We start from the raw sequence: 25708 nt of genomic DNA on the forward strand, positions 1-25708 counted from the left end.
TGCTTCCTGGGGTTGGAGGACCCATACTAGGATAAGAGGACTGACGGGTACCTGGACTTGGCATGGAACGCATTGACGGCAACTGACCTCCTCGCACGCTACCGGGATAGGGACTTCTGTCTTGTCTCATATACCCCTGGAATTAATTCGCAGACTTAAGAACAAAAATGCAATAGATAAATTACAAGTTCATAAAAGAAGTAATCATTCTAATATCAAATGCTATAACATAACATTCACTTACTCCTGCAAGTTGTGCATTAAGTATAGGGTTTTGAGTCATAAGAGACGGTCTTGGTTGAGGACTATGAGCTGACCAAGCAGGACTTTGCTGACCAGATGGGACTTGTACTACAGATGATCCCGGTGCCCCGGGCCCCGTTGGAGACATCTGTGGTAGAGGCTGAACCCCAGGCTGGTAATTAGATGGTACAGGCGAGCCCTGAGACAATCTCGGTGAAAGCTGAGAGCCCTGCGGCGTCTGATATCCACTCATCTGTCCACTAATTAACAAGATTTAAAGCTATTACTAATAATTCACTCCAATCAGCTGTTCTGCATTACATAATACTTCATCATAATCATAGTATTTGAAAATAAATGTAAAATACATTGGAAAATAAAATGAATATAAGAATTCAACAAACATGAATATGAGACTTGCACAAAAACTTGAAATACTGTACCTGGTTGTGTACTGCTGATTCGGGATAGGAGGCGTTTGAGACGTTTGGCCATGAGGAGAAAAAGGGGGTTGGTGATTACGTTGACCGGGAGAAATTTGTCCCCCACTTATAGGTGAATTGAGCAGGTTGTAGCTTGGCGATGTCTGTGATTCTGCCACATTTCTCTGAAATGGTGATTAATGCATTACAGCTTCACCATTACTTTGAGTGAAGGCAGGGAAAGGGTTCCTTGAGTATAAGCAATGTATAAATAAATGGTCAAAAGGAAACTTTCCCTATAAATCAAAGGATTTCCCTCTTGCTTGCAAAAATAATGACAGCCACAAGACTTTTAAATTATATGGAAGGCCTATGAGCAAAAACTATATTTTGAAATATTACTCAAAATAGCAACCAAATTAACCAAAGTCATTTAAGCAATACCATATGCAAATTCCATATAAACAAAGATATTTAATTGGAAACCAAAATCTACCACTCATATTCACATTTCCCTCTTAATGCTCCACTAATAAAAGATGACTTTACAGCAAAAATACAAAAAACCTCATTGTTCAAATGTGATTCTCCAATAACAACTGGCAAATAAAGACATGATTTAATACAAAGTGACAAAGACACTCAAAAAGGACATTTTACACTTCATTAAGAAATCTCTCTAGTGAGATACCTGAAGAGCAACATTCACATTTGGAGCAATGCTGTTGTTAAGGAGGTCATCCATATTCATTGTGTGATAGGAAGAGGCAGAAGACTGTGTTACATCTGAAGTGTTGGACGGTACTATCACCTGATGTTGCTGTTGCTGTAAAAGTCGTTGCCTCATCAAATAATCTTGGTGTGAACGTTGGTTTGAAATGGCATTCATTCGCTGCCAAAACAAATAAAACAATAAATTATAAACAAAAGGAATTAAAAAGCAATGAGTGATTCTAAACTTAAAAACTTCATTTAAAAGGCAAAATACTTTATCAATTACAGTACTGTAATTAAAATCTTAACCATTTGGAATGAAAAACCAAAACATGGAGAAACTCAAATCAACAAATTATGCACAAAAATATACAAAAACTTCAAGGACTAGCATCTATACAGTACTCTGTGTTTAAACAATGCAGACATCTCACTGTACTTTTGCTATACTAACCACTATAGTACAGTGGTAACTGAGAATAATAATTAACCATTTGAGACTCTGATGATGCAAATTACATCTATATAAACCTTTGGATAGCCTAAACTTGTCCTTTAGACTATCATTTCAGTTGCTTTCCATTTTACATCATCAACAATAAAAAAAAAATTATTCTATTACAAAAACCATATTTTATAAAGACCTCCGTAATAATAAGATACTTTATTTTCATGGAAGAAATCACAGTCCTACCGATTTCTTGCATCAGGAAAATAGAGTACCCACTGGTGTTCAGACCCTCCTTTAAGAATTCCATGACAACATTAAACATCACACCCTAATATTACAGAAAGATTCTGGATGACTTGTGGGTAAGAATTATTGCTGGAACTGCTTGATGGTCTCAACATTTTGTTCCAAGAGTCCTTGAATCACAGGTTCCTTTATCAGTTGTGTGCTTAGCAAATACTGAAATACTCTGTGTGTCTTCATATTTTCTTTATTTCTATGTTACTAGGTGTTGAATTACAATATATTATTCATCAAAATAGAGGAAATTTATTGGTCTATGAAATGAAACACAGCCAATATTGACTGGCTGAATAGTCTATCTAAGAGGGCATACAATTTATAAGTAATTTTATGTAATTTTTCAACTTTAACTTGCATTTTCAATATTTTTCCTTCTTTCAAGTATTTTGATTACACCATAAGTTAAAGCTCTTCCCCTAAATAATGGACAATAACTTGCGCTATAAATTTAAATATAGATGTTACTGTATGGGTCACTAATTAAGTAATCAGTGAAGGTTGTGAAAAGATAAAAGCTTGCAAGTGGATAAAACACAAAAGGGTTAACTGGACAAATTGAGTTTTTGTATACCATAATGTTTGATCACTGCAACCCTGTAACTTATAAGATGCCAATATTGATATTCATTTGGATGGTCAAAGAATACTTCTCTTATCGTCCAAAAGTGATGAATGATGAGTCACATCAATTTACAAATAGCTTGTGTATAACACAAGGTTTAGTCTAAAGATGATTGTGTATTGTTGTAATAAAAATCAATTACATCCAGTCTCCAGTACTCAACAGTACAGTTTATATCCAAAATGTGTAAAGAAAAATAAAGAAGATACCTTCAGCCCTGTCTTCAGCAGAATAAGACCTGTTACAACTATTGGTTTCTAAATGTACTACTGTACATTTAAACTCATACAAATTGTCTTAAAAGACAGAATATTGTGCACACTGAGTGGCATTTCCAAATTACGCCATGAGTATGGCATTGAACTATTTATTATGCTTCAACGTTACAGTAGTAGACAGGGCTTAAACTCAATGATATTCAATTCTGAAACTAGATATGCCTCATGAAGCATTGGAATACGTCTCCAAATTCACCTTGTAAAATTCTACAAGTCCTAGAGTCTCAATAAGGAAAGCCAAGTAGAAAGGAAAAAAAATAAACTACTGTACTGCAAACAGAGAAAGACAAATAAAGATTAAACATTTCATTATGAAGTAACACTTGCGTGAGTTTACTCTGAAGGAAAGCATTTGCTCCCAATCCAAGATATACAAACTTAATTTAGTATCAATCATAAAAACATTTGTAAAAAGCTATGTGGTGATGTACCTCACAAAAATAAAGGAAAGTCTGTTAAAATTAACATCATATCCATCATGCAGTGGATGGCTTAGCTTAAGAAGAATTGAATGCCGGAGCAGAGAATTGTGGGATCGTATTGATCCAGAAGCAGAGACCCTTGATCTGATAAACGTTTTCCCTGAACACGTATCTTAGAAAATTCTTGGGACTGGAGTGGAGCCAAACACGAAAATAAATATCAGTCAGGAAGATGAGAGCATCCAGTTGTCTATCTGGATGACTGCTAAGACTGTCAAGGATGTTTACGTGGAAAATCCTCTCCAGAGTGGAAACTTGTAGCTTTGACTGTGTACAAAACTGTGCTCAGGAGCTAACGCCTTGGCCGGCCTGTTGGTATATAGGGGAAATGAAACTGGAATACCTCAGAGGAAATGATGGATGAGGATGGTAATATACCTTCCCTACACAGAAAGAAACCAAGTTTCTGGAGTTAGCAGACTTCAATTGGATTGGAAACTTGCTAATCTGACCATAGAGGAAAAAGGTTACATGTGACATATATTTAAACATTAGGTTTTCTCAGATAACCCTCTTCTTCTTAGCTTTAGAAAAGGTTGAGATAATGATATATGCCTGTATTGACCTCAAGAAAAAGACAGAGGGAGATACGAAAAAGACAAGAGGGAGATAGAAGCAAAGGCACATGTTGGTACAGTCTGAATAATTATTTAAAGAGCCTGAGCATACAAGTCAAAATGGCTCTTAATGAAGACCTCTTAGGAAATATAAGTTTTTCAGGTTTTTAGATAAAGCATGTCCTAATCTTTTAGGCAAACTACAGGAATTGTTACTCATGAAAACTCTACTCGGCCATTATATACAGACACGTAAAAAGTGAAGAGGACGCTTTTGATAGAAAGCATTGGAGAGGATGCATCACTCAACCAACCCCGTAATGTAGGGATAACTGTGGGGAAGAAGACGAAAAATGTGAAGCAGTTGATTGATTGGGAACTAAGAATCCCTGTGGTGCACTGGCAGAGCAAATATACTGCCTTTCTTTCAGCTGTTTAACAATCAAAGACATAATGTAATGCCATATATGAATGATGGGGTTGTAGTGGAACATAGTTTTTTTCTTTTATGGCATAACGAATACTTTGGTAAGGGATGACGTAACCAAAACAACACTACTAAATTAGCAAATAAATAATTTGAGGCTTCCAAAGGAAACGTACCTGAGGTAATGATGATCGAGATGGAATGTTTGGACTTCCAGGGTTAGGAGAAAACTGAATTGTTTGCTTCATCATTCCTCCAGTATTCATATGACTTCCAACCATACCTGTCCCTCCACCTGGACCACCAGGTGGACCGGCATTCGGAATTCTCTTGTGGTTATATGGTGAATGATAGTTACTCATTGACGAGGCAGACTGCAGAGACATCATGGGAAGAAGAAAATAATAATAACATATTGTCTATGCGAGGTGGATTTTACAGTTATAATTAAGATTTGTATGTTACAGATATTGGAGGCTGTATTTCGAGAAGGAACCTCTATTGTCATTATCAATAGCCACACTTTTGATAAATTATTTTTGTTCATACAGTGCCAACATTGGTATTCTTTTGAAGTTCCACAAATATCACACTACCAAGCACCAAATGCCTCTTACTGTCCATTGTATAAAATAATGGAACTGTCTTCGTAATATCAAGGACATTTGTTCTGGTAAGTTTAATTGAAACTGAAATGCTCTCATGTTTTTATGTCAATTTAATCTTTGTAATTTTAGCTCTAAATTATTTGTTATATACTCAGTTTCATATCTACTTATTTTCTTCTTCATCTATTCTGGATTTTCAATTAAATATAGAAAGCTTAGCAATAAAGTTAATTTCCTTTCGATTTATTCTAACATTTATGATAACTAAAGAAAAAATTAGAAGGAGAATTAATTAATTGTGGCAGACAAAATGATATACTCACAACTACAGCAGTGTATGGTGGCAAAGATCCGGCTTCAGATATCCCTAACGATGACTGTGTCTCTGCAGCGTACATAAGACTTTTCTCAATTTTTTGGATCTCTGCATCAGCAGATGCATTGGGAATTTGGTGCAAATCATCCATGTTCAAAGGAGATGAATTGATCCGAACTTCATCATTATCCATCTGTAAAGGCCCAAAAGAAAAGCTTACATTTATGAAAAACCTTTAATTACCTAATTTTCTAATAATTTATTTCAAAAATATAAAACAAAATTTGAAAACCATTATTACTGTACCTCCAATATGTCGTTAATGACAGATTCTCTCAGTTGAGATTCACTATCATTTTGCGGTCCAAAGGATGCTGCTGAGCTTGTGATTATGGGCATAGGAGGCAAGCCACCCTCTGGGTAGCAACTGCTCACTTGGTTACTTATATTAAAGGAAGCAGTGATTGAAGGCAATGAATTAGTGGTCGTCGTTGACACAAAGGAACCAGACATGCTCACTCTGTTACTAATTCCAGGACACACATTGTTATTGTTGTTCATTCCAATGCCTCCTTGTGATGACATATTAGACTGAGACGTCTGATTTAATCCTTGGGGTCCTACGCCTCCTGGACTAACCATTATTGGTGGAGTACCCGGAGTTCGCACAGATTGGTTTCCATGCATACCTGGAGGAAGACCTGAAGTTGCAAAACAAAGGAAATTATATTAGATAAAAAACTGCATTATATAGAGTGGAGTCTCTTTTCCAAATATCATTAGTTCTACTTTTGCCAATATATATATCTAACAACTTTTAAACTGAAAAAGAAAAATATGACATTTCCACTTATACAAGGATTAGATATGTGGAAATCCCTCAACATACTACTACAATTTCTTAATAACAAAAGAAAACAGTTTTGAGATGTACACTTGCTGTTACAGCCCCTCACCGTAACATATACAAATTCTTAGATTACTATAAAAAGTATCATGGCAATCAACAAATATCTTAAAAAGAAATAAAACGAGGAATAAAATAAATTATTCAAGTGTGTAAAAACTGGGGGGGTCAATCAATTAATTGTAGCCGTGCACTAAACATGATTTTGGGTCTCTGGAAAATACGGACTTCAATTTCTAAACAAGTATTCCAATACACATTTCAATCATGTTATGAGCAACACAACCTCATGTAGCATTTTACCTTTCAACGTAGGATGAGAATGAGTATTACCAGGACGTTTTCCAAGAAGCTCTACGAGCATCCCCGCCTCAGGAACCCCCGGACCCTGCCAAGGTCCCGGAATTCTCATCTTCTCCTTTAAATCCTTTGGTAATTTCTCCTGCGGTAACCCAGTTGGATCAGCTGTTTGAGGTGTAATCTGATTCTGAAATCATTCAAACATTTATGAATGTGAATACACAGAAAGTTTCAAATGGAAATATTAAACAAAAGCGCATTTCAAATAATATTAAAAAGTACTGTATATCACCCCATATTCTTTTGACTTGAAGCATATTATGCTGCTCAATAAAATAAGCTTCTTAAAAAATGAATGCTGAACTACTACATTATATACAAAAATGCCTTGCCAATTCCTTTTTTACTGTACATTTAAAAAACACACCTGCTGAATAGGAGATTCCTTTGCTAGAAGTAAAGCTAACATCCTATTCTTTTCCCGTAATTTCGAAGGCCCTTGGTTGTTCAGAGCTCCAGGTCCATTATGACTCATTCCACCACTGCTATTATTTCCAATGGGAGTAGGTGGCCCACCTACTCCACTGTGAGGAGTGGGTGGCCCTCCATGTGGAGTACCTGGCCTCCCATGAGGCGTAGGAGGTCCACCATGAGGCGTAAGCGGTCCACCATGTGGCGTAGGTGGTCTACCATGCTGACCAACCGTACTCATGGTACTAGCTGGTGGTGATGGATCTAACAAGCTCTCAAAACCACCCACCTGCTGCTAAAAAGGATAAAAAAAACTAGCTGCAGTAACACGTTATGTCATAGCCATTTAAATACTTTGGTATTATTAAATATAGGAATTATAGAAAGGAATGATATATGTTTTCAAGACTGTCTGGAAGTAAAGTCAAATTAAAATTAACTGCACATGTAAATAGATGTTATCACCAGACTGATTTGAAGTTAAGTTAAAACTAGAATTAACCACACACGAAAATGGATATTTTCAACAGACTGATTGAAAGTCAAGTCAAACTAAAATAAACTCAACTTGATATTTAGAATGATGTGAGGAAAAAAACATATCCTAACTCTCCTACTGCTTGACCTCATCATAACTAAAGTATGTGTTTCCTGAATATTATCTTCAAAATAATTCTTACCTGTTTACTTGGATTTCCGTCGTGTGCCTCGTCACAGGGTCGTTTCATCCCACGTAACAAGTTTGGTGATGTTAAATCTGCACTCGACGGTCGAGGTGGGGCAGTGTTACTGGTTGCTTGGGGATTACTAGACAAAGTATTGTGTGTTGAAGACAAGGAAGAGGTAGAATTATTTGACTGATTACCTCCACCATGTCCCTGTGGCTGTCTAAATTCTGATGTATTCTCTTCTGTATTTAGTAAGGTCCAAATTTCATCTGTCTCTTTACCAGAAAATCTATTTTCGTTGTCATCGTCATCTGTATTCAACAACTGTAATTGTAGAAAAAGATATTAATAAATGCACATATCACGAGAAAAGGGAAAAGATAAAATAATGCTGGTAGCAAAATGAGATTGATTTTGAAGTATGTAGTAGTAATAGTTCCTGCGTGTGTGCGTAAAATCAACTTCTATTCTCTTCACAGACAAGATATTACCACAGCATGACACTCTTTGAGTAAATATAAAATATAACCCAACAGTACTTTAATCTCTTATTCATCTTCATTAAAGTACCACCTTGATGAATAAGAAGTTCCACTGATGCTCAATAAATGTTCATGGAAAGTACCACCTTGATGAATAAGAAGTTCCACTGATGCTCAATAAATGTTCATGGAAATTATGATCATGAATATACTAGACAAGTGACTATTTGTTTACTTTATTAGTATCTTAGTGAATTTAAAGAAAATCACAAATTTTAAGTAATTTGTATTTCTCCTAACAGTACTTACCTCAAACTACTTTCTTGGGAGTATCTGGGATCTCCTCCCAACAGACCAGAATTTTGTGTAGTTTACCCTACTCCTGGGGTCAGAGAGGATGCTTGCTCAGGTCTCGAGCTCCAGTAAGTTTTTGACAGATAGGTTTCTACGAAGTCCTGTAAGGCACTCGGGGCAGGATGGGAGGGCCATAACCCGAAAGTAGTTCGAGGTAAGTACTGTTTGGAAAAATACAAATTACTTAAAATTTGTGATTTGTTCCAACACGGAGTACTTACCTCGAACTACTTTCTTAGGAGACTTACACCTTTGGAGGTGGGAGTGGCCTTCCGGACCTAGAGACCGTGATGAGGAGAGAAAAGGAACCTAGATAGGAGGCTAGGTTTTGCTGACCCCTTCAGCTTGCCGACTCTCTCCATCATCTCTGCCACCATCTGGAGGGGAACACGGTTTCAACCCAGACGGGAGAGTTCCTCAGGAACTTTGCTTCTCACTCGGGGAGCCTGCGGAGTAATCTATTCAGGACAGTGTCCCTTCTCCTCAGAACCCAGTTGGCAGTCTGGGTAAGGGACTGGAAAGTCAGGAATTTCATCGCCATACCCCCCATCAATTCTTGCAGTAGAGCCTGGTTGTCCGGAACTGAGAGGTCGTGCGAGAGTTGGAAGCCTGCCAGTGTACAGCCCCACCAATCCAGCCAAGAGGTAACATTTACAATGTCCTGAGCAGTGACCTCCACCATGGCAGTCTCCGCTTGTGAGAAGAACACCGGAGCGTTCAGGCTACGCTCGTCCGAGTTACACTGGTTCAGGGAAACGACCGCTTCCTCCAACGTGCGGGGCCCTGAGTGATGACCGTCAGGCACATAGAGCTTCCTCCAACGTGCGGGGCCCTGAGTGATGACCGTCAGGCACATAGAATTTTCTCTGGGTCTTGAGACCCGGTAGGAGTTTGAAGGAGCCCTGTGCCCTCAAAGAATTTTTCGGTCCTGACACATAAAGGTTCCCGTGCTCCATCCCCATGGCAACATCGAGTGCTAATGGCACGGTCAGAGACGGTTTCTTCTGGACAGGGTTGTCTACCATCCTGCCCAGACCTGAGAGCCAAGTTCGTTCAGCTGTTGAATGAGGCTCATCCAACCTATGGTGCCGTCGGATGAGCGCAAGCACCTTACGATAGGACGAGACCTCGGTCACAGAGCACTCACCTGAGTCCACTAGCTCGTCCACTAACTGTACCTCCGCGTCGGAAGGTTCCTCGAACGCAGAGGGATCCGTGGGCACAGGGGCCTCCCTCCCCTCCTGGATGGGTGATGGAGCGGCTGCCTCCGTCACGGGTAGAGCCGCCGGAGCGGAGGTAGCCATCATGGGTCTACCCCCTCCCAGGCTCACCCGGACGGCGCTGGTCGATGGTCGTGGCGGCGGTTAATCCCGAAACTTGGCCAGATCGCTGCGACGAAAGATCCTGGGATTGTGCCGCTGGGCCTAACCCGCGGGAGTTCCCTACACACGGGTGGAGCCGCCGACTTACTAGGACGGGGTAACAGAGAGTGTGCCGACGGCTGCACCCGACGAGTGGGCGGAGCCGAAGAGACACTATGCAGGGAATCGGGAGCGGCTCCAGCAGCCATCGAGGCAGGCACTGGAGCGGCAACCGACCTACTTGATTCCCAACGGTGTCGGACAACGGTAACATACCGGTTCCTCGGTGACAACTTCCTATGGTAGTTTCTCCTCAAGGACCTCGCCCTCTTCCTGGGCGGGCTGTCTCGTGGGCTTGATCTCCTCCTCCTGGAACGCTTCCTCTTCCTCCTGGAGTCCCGAACACTGTAACTGTCCGAAGAATAGGACTCGTAGGAAAATTCATCCGAAGAATTTGAGGAAGCTGATTCCTCCATCTCTATCACAAGCCTCCTGGGGCATCTAGGTCTGGAACTCGGGGTCACGTGCTCCATGAAGTCCGGCGGAAGCGTGGCCGATGGCGCCAGGAGTGAACAGATGATGGGTCAAGGGGCGAACCAACACCTCAATTTCCTCCTCCCGCCTCAAGGGGGACCTGAAGGGCATCCTGGGAGCCATCCATACAATGGAGACGGGGTCCGAGGAGCACGTGGGCCGCCTTTCTTTGTTCTGGCCACCCCCGGAACCCGCTGATCCTGAAAAACACTGTTCAGGCATAGGAGTGGGCGCTGATCTCCCCCCCCCCCCACCGGGTCTTCACTTAAGACGGGTCCTACGGGCACCAGGCCTTCATCTATCACACACACTCCCGCCACACTAGCAGACACCCCACTTGTCTGCAAAGGCCCCTTGTTCACAGAATCCCCGACATCAGACTCATGGGGGACGGCAATGGGCCGTTTCCCCGAAACGGACTTACCTCGTCCCCTACTCTGGGTAGGGGAAGGCGAAGGAGAACCCCTCTCAGACTGGGCCGAGGGCAACGTCAGTGGTGAAGAAAGACCCGACTTCTTCGGCGACCTCTTAGAAGCCGCCGCCTTCTTTGCGTAAAGGGTCCATTGAAGCTCCGGCCATGACTCGCACTCAGGGCATGTGAAGGCCGGGGAACACCTCTTCCCCCGACACGAGGAGCACAAGGTGTGCGGGTCGACCTCGGGAGTTGAGAGCCATGCCCCGCAAGGCTTACCAGCTTGGGGCCCGGGACAGCGACGCTGAGATTCCATGGTAAAGTCGAAATCAAACGACACAAGCACACAAGGGAAAGGTGAGGAACACAACAGGAACACATGGAACAAGGTAAGGAGAACACAAAGGAACACGTGGGACACAAGGTGATCGGCCGGGATAAGAGAGAGAGAGCGGCGAGATGTAATCAATGCCGCGACTAGACGCTTACTGACTAACAAGCGCGACCCCACGCGCTGACCCAGGGTCGCCCCAGGGCGAGTATCCTTCCGCCCCGGAGCACCCCTGCGAGGTAGCGGAGAGAGGGGGAACTAGGCATAATTCTTGGTCGGTGATTAAGGAGATTCCCAGACTCTCTTTAGGAAGTAGTTCGAGGTAAGTACTCCGTGTTGGAACAAACACATATTAAACAATCTCACCAACCATTCAAGTACAGTCTCAACCCCTTCCTTCAACATCTCAGCTCTCACACCATCCATACCAAATGCTTTTCCTACTCTCGTTTCATCTAGTGCTCTCCTCACTTCCTCTCTTGTAATCTCTCTCATTCTCATCTCCCATCACCGGCACCTCAACACCTGCAACAGCAATTATATCTGCCTCCCTATTATCCTCAACATTCAGTAAACTTTCAAAATATTCCGCCCACCTTTTCCTTGCCTCCTCTCCTTTTAACAACTTTCCATTTCCATCTTTCAGTGTCTCTTTAATTCTTGAACCAGCCTTCCTTACTCTCTTCACTTCTTTCCAGAACTTCTTATTCTCTTCATACGAATGACCCAATCGCTGACCCCACCTCAGGTTAGTTGCTCTCTATGCCTCACTTACCTTGCGCATTACTTCCACATTTTTCTCTCTATATCTTTCATACTTCTCTACACTATTACTCTGCAGCCATTCTTCAAAAGCCCCCCTTTTCTCTTCCAATTTTATTCACTCCTTCATTCCACCATTCACTGCCCTTCCTCATGCTGCCTCCAACAAACTTCTTGCCGCACACATCACTTGTAATCCCAACAAAATTTTCTTTTACTTACTTCCACTCCTCTAAATTAACAGTTTCTCTTTCTTTCACTCTGTCATATGCCATTTTCAACCTTTCTTGATATTTACTTTTTACCCCCGGTTTTATTATCTCTTTAACCTTCACTAGCTCCCTTTTACATCCCCCTACTCTATTCCCCCACTCTTTTGCTACAACTAATTTTCCTTCCACCAAAAAATGATCAGAGATACCGATAGCCTTACCCCTAAAAACATACACGTCTTTCAATTTTCCAAACATTCTTTTAGTTATCAACACATAATCCATTAACGCCCTTTCTACCACTCTTCCATTTGCTACTCTTACCCATGTACTGCATACTTATTTTTATCTTTCTTTTTGAAAAAGCCAGCACTTATCACCATCTCTTGCTCACACACATATCTATCAGTCTCTCACCACTCTCAATTTCACCTAGTACGCCATACTTCCCAATGACAGCTTCTACCTCTCCAGCACCCACTCTAGCATTTAAGTCACCCATTACAAAAAATACTTAATTCCTTCTACCCAGTCCTTCTACACACCTAGTTAATTCATTCCAGAACTCATTCCGCTCTTCTTCACTTTTCTCACAACCTGGCCCATACGCACTTACAAAAGCCCAACATTCCCTACCCAACCTAACCCTTACCCTCATTAATCTAGATGATATCTCCTTCTATTCCACTACTTTACCGGTCATCCATTCACTCAGCAATAAAGCCACACCCTCTCTTGCTCTTCCCCTTTCAATCCCAGACACTCTACCAGACATTTCACCTATCAGCACTTCACCCTTCCCTTTTATCTTTGTCTCACACAAAGCCAATACAGTATATCCATCCTTCTATTCCTAAACATACAGTACTTCCAATCTCACATCTTTTACTCTCTATCGTACTACATCCACGGACATTCAGACACCCCAAAACTAGACTGTGAGGAGCAGTCACTCTTGCCCCCCAGTTCCTCCTTTTTGATGTCTCACAGGATTATAATACAGGAGAGGGGGTTTCCAGCCCCTCGTCCCGTCCCTTTTAGTCGCCTCTTACGACACGCAGGGATACGTTGGCGCTATTCAAATTGTTTTTATGCCCCTGCGGCCACAGGTTCTTGAAGTTACAATATTATTTTCTAAAGGAATAATCATGACCTTAGATACTTAAGGTAAGTGAACAGGGTACGTTTCAAACTCTACCCTTTTTGTTCCGACGGGAAATACAAACCTTGAATCCTTATTGTCGACATCGACATTTCCCCTGGGGAGGGAGGGGCCCAGGATGCACTAAGCCAGCTCCACGTTTGGTATGCATGAAAGATCTCACATATAGGTCTAGTAGACCAGATAAGGAGAATCTATTCAAGGTAGAAAGCACATACACAAACCCACATCTAATAGTAATTTCAAGATATTTCTCTAGCATACTTCAATCAGCACGACATGGCCTGAGCCAAAAAAAACGGATTTTGATCAAAGTGAAAAATCTATTTGTGGGTGAGAGGGCAATGTCGTCCTGATGGAAACCACCCTTTTGCTGATTCCTCCCAAAATTACTTTATCTGTGGCCTTTTCCACTTAACGGCAAGAATAGGAATGGTGTCGCAGTAGTAGTAGGGAAGGGGATCCACCGGGTACTTAGAACGGCACCCCTTCCTTTTTGCCACTCTTCCCCCTTACATTGAAGTGTTAAATCTATGCAGGGTGAAGATTGCCATGTGTCGTATCTAAAATACGTCCCCTGATATTATACGATATCTTTAATTGGATACTCGTGCCCGGAGTTGGAATCCTGGAGACCTTTGGTTTTAATTCTATGGGAGTATCACTGTAGCAAATATCCCTTAGAAGGCTACCTTTAGGAACCCTTCCATCAGGACAACATGGCCCTCTCACAAAAAAAAAGAAGAGATTTTTCACTTTGATCAAAATCTGTTATTTGTACTTTTTCACAATACTTACTTTACAAGCTTAAAATATATAATAGATGAAAAAAATCTAAAAAACAAGTTACTTACTACTTTAAGCATGGTATTATCATGAGTAGAGTTAGTAGACGGTGAGGACGAAGTATTTGGTGTTTTTTCTAAATAGTGGGGTAAAAAGCGTCCTAAATTTCCACTACCCCCACCACCACCCACTCCACTCCCTTGCGTATCATCCTCGTCCTTTTGGTTTAACAAATCCTTAAGGATTTTATTTGGACCTTCGGTCAAGTCCCCTACACTATCACTACGGCTTAAAAGTCTTCTTAATCGGCCATTATCACTAAGAGATGACACACCACTGTCATCTCCTGCTCCCTCTGTGCTGCCCGGTCGGCCACCTAAAGTTTCATCTAACATACTGCCGCTGTTACTAGATGACCCTGGTAGCAATCTATCTGATGCCGATGAGCCGCTGCCTTCCTGGAAGGGACTGAAATAAAAAAAAAAAAGGATAAATTTAATTATCAACGAAACTAAGTCATTAATTTTTCATACAGTATCAGAAAACATATAGAGGCTGTAATAGAATGCAAAAACTACAGGACGTTAGAAGCATTCATTATCATTCTAGCATCAATTATTCATGATTGACATTTAAAAGAAAAAAATTCAAAATTCTACAGAATATGAAAAATAAATTGAGAAAGAATGGGAACACTAAAAAAAAAAAAAAAAAAAAACATGCTCATGTATATATATGACAATTCAACTACATAAACCATAACTCCAATTAAAATTAGGATTATCTTGAGTAGGCTACTTTTGTTCATCAACCTAAATTAACATACATGAATATCCAAAAGCCTCTGCCAAATCTATCTAATCAGGTCTTGAGACCACTGTATATAGCAGTTTGAGTTAACTTTGAGGTTTACAAACTTCCCTGCCAAACAAAAAAAAAACCTATGAAGGCCTACAAAACATACAAATTCAAGCTCTAACTTCTCCATACCTGCCAAAATCTACATAAAATAAGTTAAAAACAAAAATGTACAGGAGGCAGAGTCAAATTTAGAAAGAAACCAATCCTAGCTACAACCTCACAAATAACACCAACAACATAAATTGAATCTTTGAATCTTTAAAATCTAAAAAATCAAAGACAGAAATTATAATACAGGCACTTTAAAAAAGATGATTCAACATAAACTAAATTCACTTTATGGGAACATGCTCTGATAAATGCAGTATATACAAGAGTACAGGATATTGTTCTTACCCAATTATGGTATGTGTTGCCATAATGAAACTTCCGTCAGGCTGGGATCCTTCCAAATCACGGAAGAATTTGGATTTTGTTTGTACACGAATGGAACGCTCTGATCCAATCTGGTGGGGGGAAAGTGTTTATCAGTCTGAGAAAATAAGAGATCTTAAACTACTCCTAGTATCCTTTGATTTTCTATTGATTTAAAACTATAAACCACTAGTGACCAGCTACTACTGTATGAATAACCTCAATGCAACACCATTCACAACACACATCACGAATAAGTACCTTTACACAATACACTTGTGAACTGGCTTGGCCTGATTGTAAAGTTTCTCGTAGATGACCCTGTACCTTACTAATGTCACCTTGAGGAATAAGTTTGGTATAAGGCTCTCCAATTCTTTCCTGCCAAATTAAAAGACAGAGATGATGCACTTGCAAGACTGATTAACAACAGAATAGAATAAAACAAAATTGATCAATGCTATCCATCTAGATAAAAGCAACTATAAAAATAATAATAATACCTGTACTAATATAGTAATAATAGTTTCTTTAAAATGTTATTGCAGTATCAGTGCTCTTTATTCTAACTAGAATCTTATTTCATGCATAGTTCTTTCCTGTTTAATGCTTACACATTTCATTAAGGCCTCTCTACATTATCGATAGGAGATACTAAATATAATGGAACTAAATAAAAAGGTACAGAGGCAAGACATTATTAGAGGAAACAGGCAGGAGGGATTGCTTTCATCGGACGATGAGTACTCGTTGCTCCTCTTCTCTCAAGTCTTCTATGAAAGACGTAGTACAGTATAACATTACAGGGTGATGTTAAGAGGAGAATCTCTTTTGGAGGGCATGGAGCACTTTTATCAACTCCACTCATTAAGGGCATAGAACCGAGTCAATGACTTCTGTGTAATTGATTGCTTTCTGCCAAGTTATGGAGTGACCATATGTATATTCAAAATGGTAAGCAAAATGACAAATAAAACAAATGAGTGAGATTTGACGAGTGCTCTTCACTTTGTATCATCTTTAAAAAGACGGGGGCGACATATTCCAAGAGAGCAGCCCCCTAACGTCCTCAAGGAATACCACGTAACAACCATTCACCTTCCTGATGAGACCAAGCACCTCAACCCACGATAGGTACCAGAGGCATTAAGTACTGGAATCAGAGCCCTTGTCTAATCCCAAAAATCCCTTTCCCACATTCCAAACAATAACGTCTTATATCCAGCTTATAATCTGCACCTCCTTTTATTAATTTCTCATTTTACTTCGTATCTTCTATAGACTATGCAGAGATGCCCTTATAAAACACAAAGGCCCATTGGAAATTTACTTCATCCCTTTCTACAAGAAGATAAAAGTACTGCATATGGAAAAAGGGAAATTTCTATTTAGAATAAACAATGCTGATGAAACTATATTTAATAAAACTTGTTTGAAAGAGGGTTTCTTTCCACAATAACAACAATAATAATAATAAAGGCAATGATAATAAAATATAAAAATTACCTTCCTACATGTACATAAGTATATTATCTAATTTAAATTAATTAGTCAATGAAAACTAATTAATTTTATGGCATTTTACCTATTTCACAATATTGAAATAGTCCTGTGTTCAGAGCTACACAAACTCAGCGGAGGGGAAAAATTATTCAACATATCCAATTGCATCAATCTCCAAATGAATAAGCAAAAATCAAACCAGCTCCCAGAAAATAAGTTTAGCATTTTTTATTTAAATCCAAGAAATTAGGCAACTGTAACCCAGGTTTACGAACATCTCAAAAGATACGTGGTGGTTACTTCAATTGCAGGTTCAATTCTTCAAAATACAAACAAAATCTTACTGTTTTCAAGGATATAGAAAATTTCACACTAATGAAAGCCCTCTTATCTAAAAACCATAACCATAGTTGCTTCAATTTTTGCTTTGCAAAGTATTCTGCAAGTTTTAGATACAGTACTGTACCTGAAAAATTTCAAGAATTTTCCAAGTACATTACAGATTACAATACAAAATACCTACAATGCACAATAACTTTCATAATAATAACGTAAGTAATGCTGTATACTTATTAAAATACTCCATGCATAACTCTTAAAAGATGACGCTGAAGGAAACGGAAGAATGTAGGTACCTTATTTAAAAACTGGCTGTATCTGGATGACACTCCACTCGAGTCTAACCCTATGATAGTTCCCTGAGTGTCCAGTTTGGTGGTAAACTGCTCTACCGGCGTGCCCTGGATACGTTCGTTGGATGGAATGCTTCTCACTACACAAACTAAACACTGTTGCCCTTCTCCTTCAAATGATTCACAGGTCTTATTTTCCACTATAGATGATGGCAAAAGCACAGCAGTAATCTGATGAAGAAATGCCACATTTCAAATAAGGTAGAGGACATTTAGGTTCATCTTCTTATTTTTACCCTTAAGTAATGGCACTAGATTTAACAGTACACTCTGAAGAACCTCAGGTGCATATCAAAAATCAAAACTTAGGACACTACGAGTAAATGACGTAAAGTAACGGCACTATTAACAGTAAACTCTGAAGAACTTCTGGTGTGTCACAAAAATCAAAACTTTAACACACTATAATTAAAATGACACTTCATATCTTAAGACAGAACAGCTTGCATTTCTCTTGGCTTCAAACACTTCCAGCTTTAACTTACGATCAGTCACATGTTATGTTTTATAATTATTCACACCTGGTGTATCCAAAATCACTTATCTCACCAAGTTTATTGCCTTTTCACTTAAAACTCAGTCTCTAATACATCTTTATAATCCTCAAAATATAAAAAATAAGATACAAGGAAGCTCTCTAAAGCAACATGGGCCAACACATCTCAAGATCTGCAATTTCACACAAGAACCATTTTAATGGAGGGAATAATCAAAAGTATACCAAAGTAATTGCAGGCATAATATCATATCAAAAGGACAAAAAATGTAATGGATATTATTTTAGAACACAGTTATAAATTTGTCATGTTTTTTCGTAATTGGTTCATGGTTCTGTAGTTTTACTTTACACAGCACTACAGGTATATACACCGATTCTCTTATAGATATTGATGCTAAATAACACTTTATTTAATTTTTCTTTTACATTTACAGGAAGGTCATTCCATTTACTTCGTTTCAAATGTCCCAAGCATATCACACCATTGAAGAAGTGAAAATATCCTGATGAAAAAAAATCATCATCATCTAATCCATTTCTGAAATATCAATAATATTTAAATGGTTCCCAATCTATGCCATGAACAGCCAATATTTAACCTAATGAAAAAAACATAATGAGGAAATATGCATCTCTCTCTCTCTCTCTCTCTCTCTCTCTCTCTCTCTCTCTCTCTCTCTCTCTCTCTCTCTCTCTCTCTCAATAGTTTTTACTGGTGAAAACTGCAAATACCCAAAGATTAAGAACAAGAAAAACAACAACAGTGGGACACATAAAAAATTCAAATAAAACCAGACACAAATGAGCAAGTCATAAATGAAATATATTTATGGAATAAAGACTTTACTTTGAATGCCACAAACAAAGCCTTAAAAGGGACCATGTAGGCAACAGCTTCTTCTCTCTTCCATTTCAGAACTTTCATCAATTTTAATTTCCCAAAAAATATCCAACCATCACTTTAACTTTCTTTTCCCCAAATTCTATCTTCTTTTCTGTATTTCTTGCATGATATCACACTTAATTTGACAGCCATGAACTGCATTTAGAACTATGTTCATGCTTGAAGATCAAACAATAACATACTATGAATGCGCTGGTAACCCATTGATTCCCTATTAACTAACATTCTATTATTATTTTCTCTATTAACTACCACATCCCATGATATTTCTTATTAACTACCAAATTCTATTCCCATCAACTAAAACATTCTATTAGACTCCCTAATAGCTACCACATTCTATTATATTCCCTATTAACAACCACATTCCTTGATATTCCATATTACCTACCAAATTCTATTATCTAACTATCACATTCTATCATATCCCCTATCAACTACCATATTCTATTCCCTATTACCTGCCACATTCTATCATATTCCCTATCAACTGCCACATTACATCATATAACATATTAACTACCACATTCTATTCCCTATTAACTACCACACTATCATATTCCATTAGTACACAGAAACTTTGAATCCCCAAAAAAACAAATCTATGTGAATTGAATACTTGCAAAATTACAAGTCCAAATACTCATTATAGCCATATCAAAAATTAAATCCCTTATTGGATAATTACCTGCATATTCTCATGATGACCCCATCAAACCTGATTGTCTGCATATTCTCATTATGACCCCTTAAGTTAATTGTCTGCATATTCCCATTTTGAACCCATCAAAGTTAATTATCTACATATTCTCAATATGACCCATCAAATTTATTACCTACATATTCTCATTATGACCCAATTAAAGTTCATTACCTGCATATTCTCATTATGACCCAATTAAAGTTCATTACCTGCATATTCTCATTATGACCCAATTAAAGTTCATTGCCTACATAGTCTCATTATGACCCAATTAAAGTTCATTGCCTACATATTCTCATTATGACCCAATTAAAGTTCATTGCCTACATATTCTCATTATGACCCAATTAAAGTTCATTGCCTACATATTCTCATTATGACCTAATTAAAGTTCATTACCTGCATATTCTCATTATGACCCAATTAAAGTTCATTACCTGCATATTCTCATTATGACCTCATTAAAGTTCATTACCTGCATATTCTCATTATGACCCAATTAAAGTTCATTACCTGCATATTCTCATTATGACCTCATTAAAGTTCATTGCCTGCATATTCTCATTATGACCCAATAAAAGTTCATTACCTGCATATTCTCATTATGACCCCATCAAATTTCATTATCTGCATGTTCTCATTATGACCCTATTAAAGTTCATTGCCTACATATTCTCATTATGACCCAATTAAAGTTCATTGCTTACATATTCTCATTATGACCCAATTAAAGTTCATTACCTGCATATTCTCATTATGACCCAATTAAAGTTCATTACCTGCATATTCTCATTATGACCCAATCAAAGTTCATTGCCTACATATTCTCATTATGACCCAATTAAAGTTCATTACCTGCATATTCTCAATATGACCCAATTAAAGTTCATTACCTGCATATTCTCATTATGACCTCATTAAAGTTCATTACCTGCATATTCTCATTATGACCCAATTAAAGTTCATTACCTGCATATTCTCATTATGACCTCATTAAAGTTCATTACCAGCATATTCTCATTATGACCCAATTAAAGTTCATTACCTGCATATTCTCATTATGACCCAATTAAAGTTCATTACCTGCATATTCTCATTATGACCCCATCAAATTTCATTATCTGCATATTCTCATTATGACCCCATTAAAGTTCATTGCCTACATATTCTCATTATGACCCAATTAAAGTTCATTGCCTACATATTCTCATTATGACCCAATTAAAGTTCATTACCTGCATATTCTCATTATGACCCAATTAAAGTTCATTACCTGCATATTCTCATTATGACCCAATTAAAGTTCATTACCTGCATATTCTCATTATGACCCAATTAAAGTTCATTACCTGCATATTCTCATTATGACCCAATTAAAGTTCATTACCTGCATATTCTCATTATGACCCCATCAAATTTCATTATCTGCATATTCTCATTATGACCCCATTAAAGTTCATTGCCTACATATTTTCATTATGACCCAATTAAAGTTCATTACCTGCATATTCTCATTATGACCCAATTAAAGTTCATTACCTGCATATTCTCATTATGACCCAATTAAAGTTCATTGCCTACATATTCTCATTATGACCCAATTAAAGTTCATTACCTGCATATTCTCATTATGACCCAATTAAAGTTCATTACCTGCATATTCTCATTATGACCTCATTAAAGTTCATTACCTGCATATTCTCATTATGACCCAATTAAAGTTCATTACCTGCATATTCTCATTATGACCCCATCAAATTTCATTATCTGCATATTCTCATTATGACCCCATTAAAGTTCATTGCCTACATATTCTCATTATAACCCAATTAAAGTTCATTGCCTACATATTCTCATTATGACCCAATTAAAGTTCATTACCTGCATATTCTCATTATGACCCAATTAAAGTTCATTACCTGCATATTCTCATTATGACCTCATTAAAGTTCATTACCTGCATATTCTCATTATGACCCAATTAAAGTTCATTACCTGCATATTCTCATTATGACCCCATCAAATTTCATTATCTGCATATTCTCATTATGACCCCATTAAAGTTCATTGCCTACATATTCTCATTATAACCCAATTAAAGTTCATTGCCTACATATTCTCATTATGACCCAATTAAAGTTCATTACCTGCATATTCTCATTATGACCCAATCAAAGTTCATTGCCTACATATTCTCATTATGACCCAATTAAAGTTCATTGCCTACATATTCTCATTATGACCCAATTAAAGTTCATTACTTGCATATTCTCATTATGACCCAATTAAAGTTCATTACCTGCATATTCTCATTATGACCCAATTAAAGTTCATTACCTGCATATTCTCATTATGACCCCCAACAAAGTTTATTAGTTGCATATTCTCATTATGACCACAGTTAAGTTAATTACTTGCAATTTCTTGTTATGACCACATCAAAGTTAATTACCAGAATATTCGCATTATGCCTACATCAAAGTTAATTAGCTGCATATTCTCATTATGACCCCATCAGATTTCATTGCCAGCACATTCTCATCATGACCCCATCAAAGTTCATTACCTGCATATTCTCATACTGTGATACCCGCTGTTGCTTCTCTTCCATAGTCTCCTCCTGGTCATCAGGAGGTTTGACCAGGAGGCGACAATTAAAATTTCGACTTCGCGAGGCTTCGCTAGCTTCACTTGGCCAGCCTGGAAAAAGAACACCACTCGTCAGATGTCAGACACATCAAAACATCAATTCATTACACTACATTCTATTTTATCTAATACGCTATAACATATACACACAAGAAGCTGTCTGCTGAAACCACAGTGGAGAAATGTCATCATCATATCATTTACATTCTTGAAACTCCTCTCTGTTAGATCACTAGAATTGAACTGCTAAAAGATGTTGCACTTTTCTGCATACAGTTTAGGACAAGAATTTATATAAAAAAAAAATAAAACTTAAATGAAAAGATTTGTTATATGCAACAAACAATTTATCAACGCCGAAAAATAAAGATAATTCTTATGCAAAATGTACAAAAGACAGCTATACGAACTTGGACATTCTGTGGATGAAATTATAAAGGAAAAAAATCTCTTTCTCTGAGATGCACGGCCGTACCTACTGACATAAAAGAGGAAGAAAACTTGGCATGATCGCCCACGTGTATAATGTTGTAGATGCTCTTCCCAGTAAGGTCTTCGGAGGTGAACTTGATATAATTGCTTACTTTGTCCGAGACAAACTCTATCTTACCGTCGTGGCTCACAATAGACAAAAAACCACCCAGAGCCTGAAAGGGTTTATTGTCATTAATATTATTGCAAAGAAGTTTAACGAGATCACTGCGCCTGCAAGGGTAAAGTAAAACTCTCATTAATTATGAAAAAAAAGGCAAATATTCTGTAAGTTTCAAACATGGGTCACAATGCTGTTTGAAATTTCAGGACTATTTTGATTGGCAGAGAGAATATTCTGACTGACACAATCAAGATTATTCTTATTGACAGAGAGAATCAAGATTATTCTTATTGACAGAGAGAATCAAGATTATTCTGACTGACACAATCAAGATTATTCTTATTGACAGAGAGAATCAAGATTATTCTTATTGACAGAGAGAATCAAGATTATTCTGACTGACAGATAAAGAATCAAGATTATTCTGACTGACACAGAGAGAATCAATATTATTCTGACTGACACAGAGAGAATAAAGATTATTCTGACTGACAGATAGAGAATCAAGATTAATCTGACTGACATATAGAAAATCAAGATTATTCTGACTGACACAGAGAGAATCAATATTATTCTGACTGACACAGAGAGAATCAAGATTATTCTGACTGACACAATCAACATTATTCTGATTGACACAGAGAGAATCAAGATTATTCTTATTGACAGAGAGAATCAAGATTATTCTTATTGACAGAGAGAATCAAGATTATTCTGACAGATACAATCAAGATTATTCTTATTGACAGTGAGAATCAAGATTATTCTGACAGATACAATCAAGATTATTCTTATTGACAGAGAGAATCAAGATTATTCTGACAGATACAATCAAGATTATTCTTATTGACAGAGAGAATCAAGATTATTCTTATTGACAGAGAGAATCAAGATTATTCTTATTGACAGAGAGAATCAAGATTATTCTGACAGATACAATCAAGATTATTCTGACTGACAGATAGAGAATCAATATTATTCTGACTGACACAGAGAGAATCAAGATTATTCTGACTGACACAATCAATATTATTCTGATTGACAGAGAGAGAATCAAGGTTTTTCTGATAGACACACAGAGAATCAAGATTATTCTGACTGACAGTCAAGATTATTCTGACTGACACAGAGAGAATTAAGATTACTCAGACTGACAATCAAGATTGTTCTGAATGGTAGAGAGAATCAAAGTTTATATATACAGTATATACATGGATTTCAATATAATAACTAAACCTTATTATTTCTAAACTGTGATGCTTGAAAAGTCAACAACCATAAAACAATGATAATATTGATAACATTTTCTCTTGATGACCTTGCTCACAGGACTTGTCATTCAATAAGTCCCCCCCAAAAAAGGTCAAAATATCAGTCGGGTATACTTTTAAATTCTGAGTAAGGAACTCCAAAAAGATATACTAAAAGGCAGTAAGAAAGTGTTTAGGCAAATAAAGATTAAGAAAACTATATACATTTTAAAATGTAGTAAGAGTGTTCATACAAATAAAGAAATAGAAACATTAAAATTATGTTTTTCCAGATCTCATTAATGAACAATTTAGGCAAATAAAGAAAACTATATACATTTTAAAATGTAGTAAGAGTGTTCATACAAATAAAGAAATAGAAACATTAAAAATATGTTTTTCCAGATCTCATTAATGAACAATAAAAATTTGTTAAAATGACTTTATCAAAAGGAGATAATATTCGCCTATTTTGAATTAAATATCAAACTTTTAATTTCATATTTGAAAATAATTAATCTGGTAAAATGACTTTATCAAAAGCAGATAATATTCGCCAATTTTGAATTAACATCATACTTTTAATTTTCAATTTGAAAATAATTAATTTGTTGAAATGACTTTATCAAAAGGAGATATTTACCTATTTTAAATTAATATACTTTTAATTTTCAATTTGAAAATAATTAATTTGTTGAAATGACTTCATCAAAAGGAGATAATATTCGCCTATTCTGAAATAATATCATATATTTTATATTTTCAATTTGAAAACAATTAATTGTTCATTTAGGAGAATCTGGTATTGTACAAATCGATATATTAATTGTTACCAAACACATCGAGAAATTATATAAGTATTTAATAAAATTCAGAACCTACAAAAAAAATTGTAATCTTTATCCGAAAATTTTCATTAATCAAGACTTTACTAATGGTTTCTATTTTCAATAATATATAATTTTGAATTTGCTGACATGGCAAAATGGATGAAATTTCATAAAATCCTAAATTTCCTAAATTACATTTTAAAAAGAAAGAAAAAGAATGTCAGTAAATCTAAAAAACCCAAGTAAAAGAGATGGTTAAAAACATGTGGATACACACACACACACACACACATATATATATATATATATATATATATATATAGATATATCTATATATATATATATATATATATATATATATAGATATATATATATATATATATATATATATATATATATATATATCTATATATATATCTATATATATAGATATATATAGATATATATATATATATATATATATATATATCTATATATATCTATATATATAGATATATATATATATATATATATATATATATATATATATATATATATATAATTGTCAAAACTGTTTACACAACTTTCATTCACTAGGAACTTACATTATCTTTTCATTTTACTCAATAATACAATACTCGTAATTCAAATGTAAAGTACATTA

The 25708-nt window shown here is 37.0% G+C and overlaps 1 protein-coding gene across 10 annotated transcripts in view; it reads right to left on the bottom strand.

Moving 5' to 3' along the window:
• The window catches only part of LOC137629737 (nuclear receptor coactivator 2-like), a 250735-nt gene that overhangs the window by 58225 nt on the left and 166802 nt on the right, over window positions 1-25708 (bottom strand). For 8 of the 10 annotated variants that reach the window (XM_068361326.1, XM_068361332.1, XM_068361330.1 and 5 more), the window contains 16 exons: window positions 22866-23037; window positions 22308-22441; window positions 17579-17806; window positions 15702-15821; window positions 15423-15532; window positions 14234-14633; window positions 7782-8093; window positions 7058-7396; window positions 6634-6817; window positions 5730-6124; window positions 5431-5616; window positions 4676-4873; window positions 1357-1557; window positions 687-850; window positions 245-503; window positions 1-136 (listed from right to left, as the gene is read on the bottom strand). The exon at window positions 1-136 is cut by the window's left edge and continues 129 nt beyond it. In XM_068361326.1, coding sequence (XP_068217427.1) covers window positions 1-136; window positions 245-503; window positions 687-850; window positions 1357-1557; window positions 4676-4873; window positions 5431-5616; window positions 5730-6124; window positions 6634-6817; window positions 7058-7396; window positions 7782-8093; window positions 14234-14633; window positions 15423-15532; window positions 15702-15821; window positions 17579-17806; window positions 22308-22441; window positions 22866-23037 — 3538 coding nt within the window. The remainder of the gene's footprint in view (window positions 137-244; window positions 504-686; window positions 851-1356; window positions 1558-4675; window positions 4874-5430; window positions 5617-5729; window positions 6125-6633; window positions 6818-7057; window positions 7397-7781; window positions 8094-14233; window positions 14634-15422; window positions 15533-15701; window positions 15822-17578; window positions 17807-22307; window positions 22442-22865; window positions 23038-25708) is intronic. The other 2 variants (XM_068361323.1, XM_068361331.1) reach the window with 2 other exon arrangements.

The sequence above is a fragment of the Palaemon carinicauda genome, chromosome 37, assembly GCF_036898095.1.
Source record: "Palaemon carinicauda isolate YSFRI2023 chromosome 37, ASM3689809v2, whole genome shotgun sequence".
Classification (NCBI taxonomy): Eukaryota; Metazoa; Arthropoda; class Malacostraca; order Decapoda; family Palaemonidae; genus Palaemon; species Palaemon carinicauda.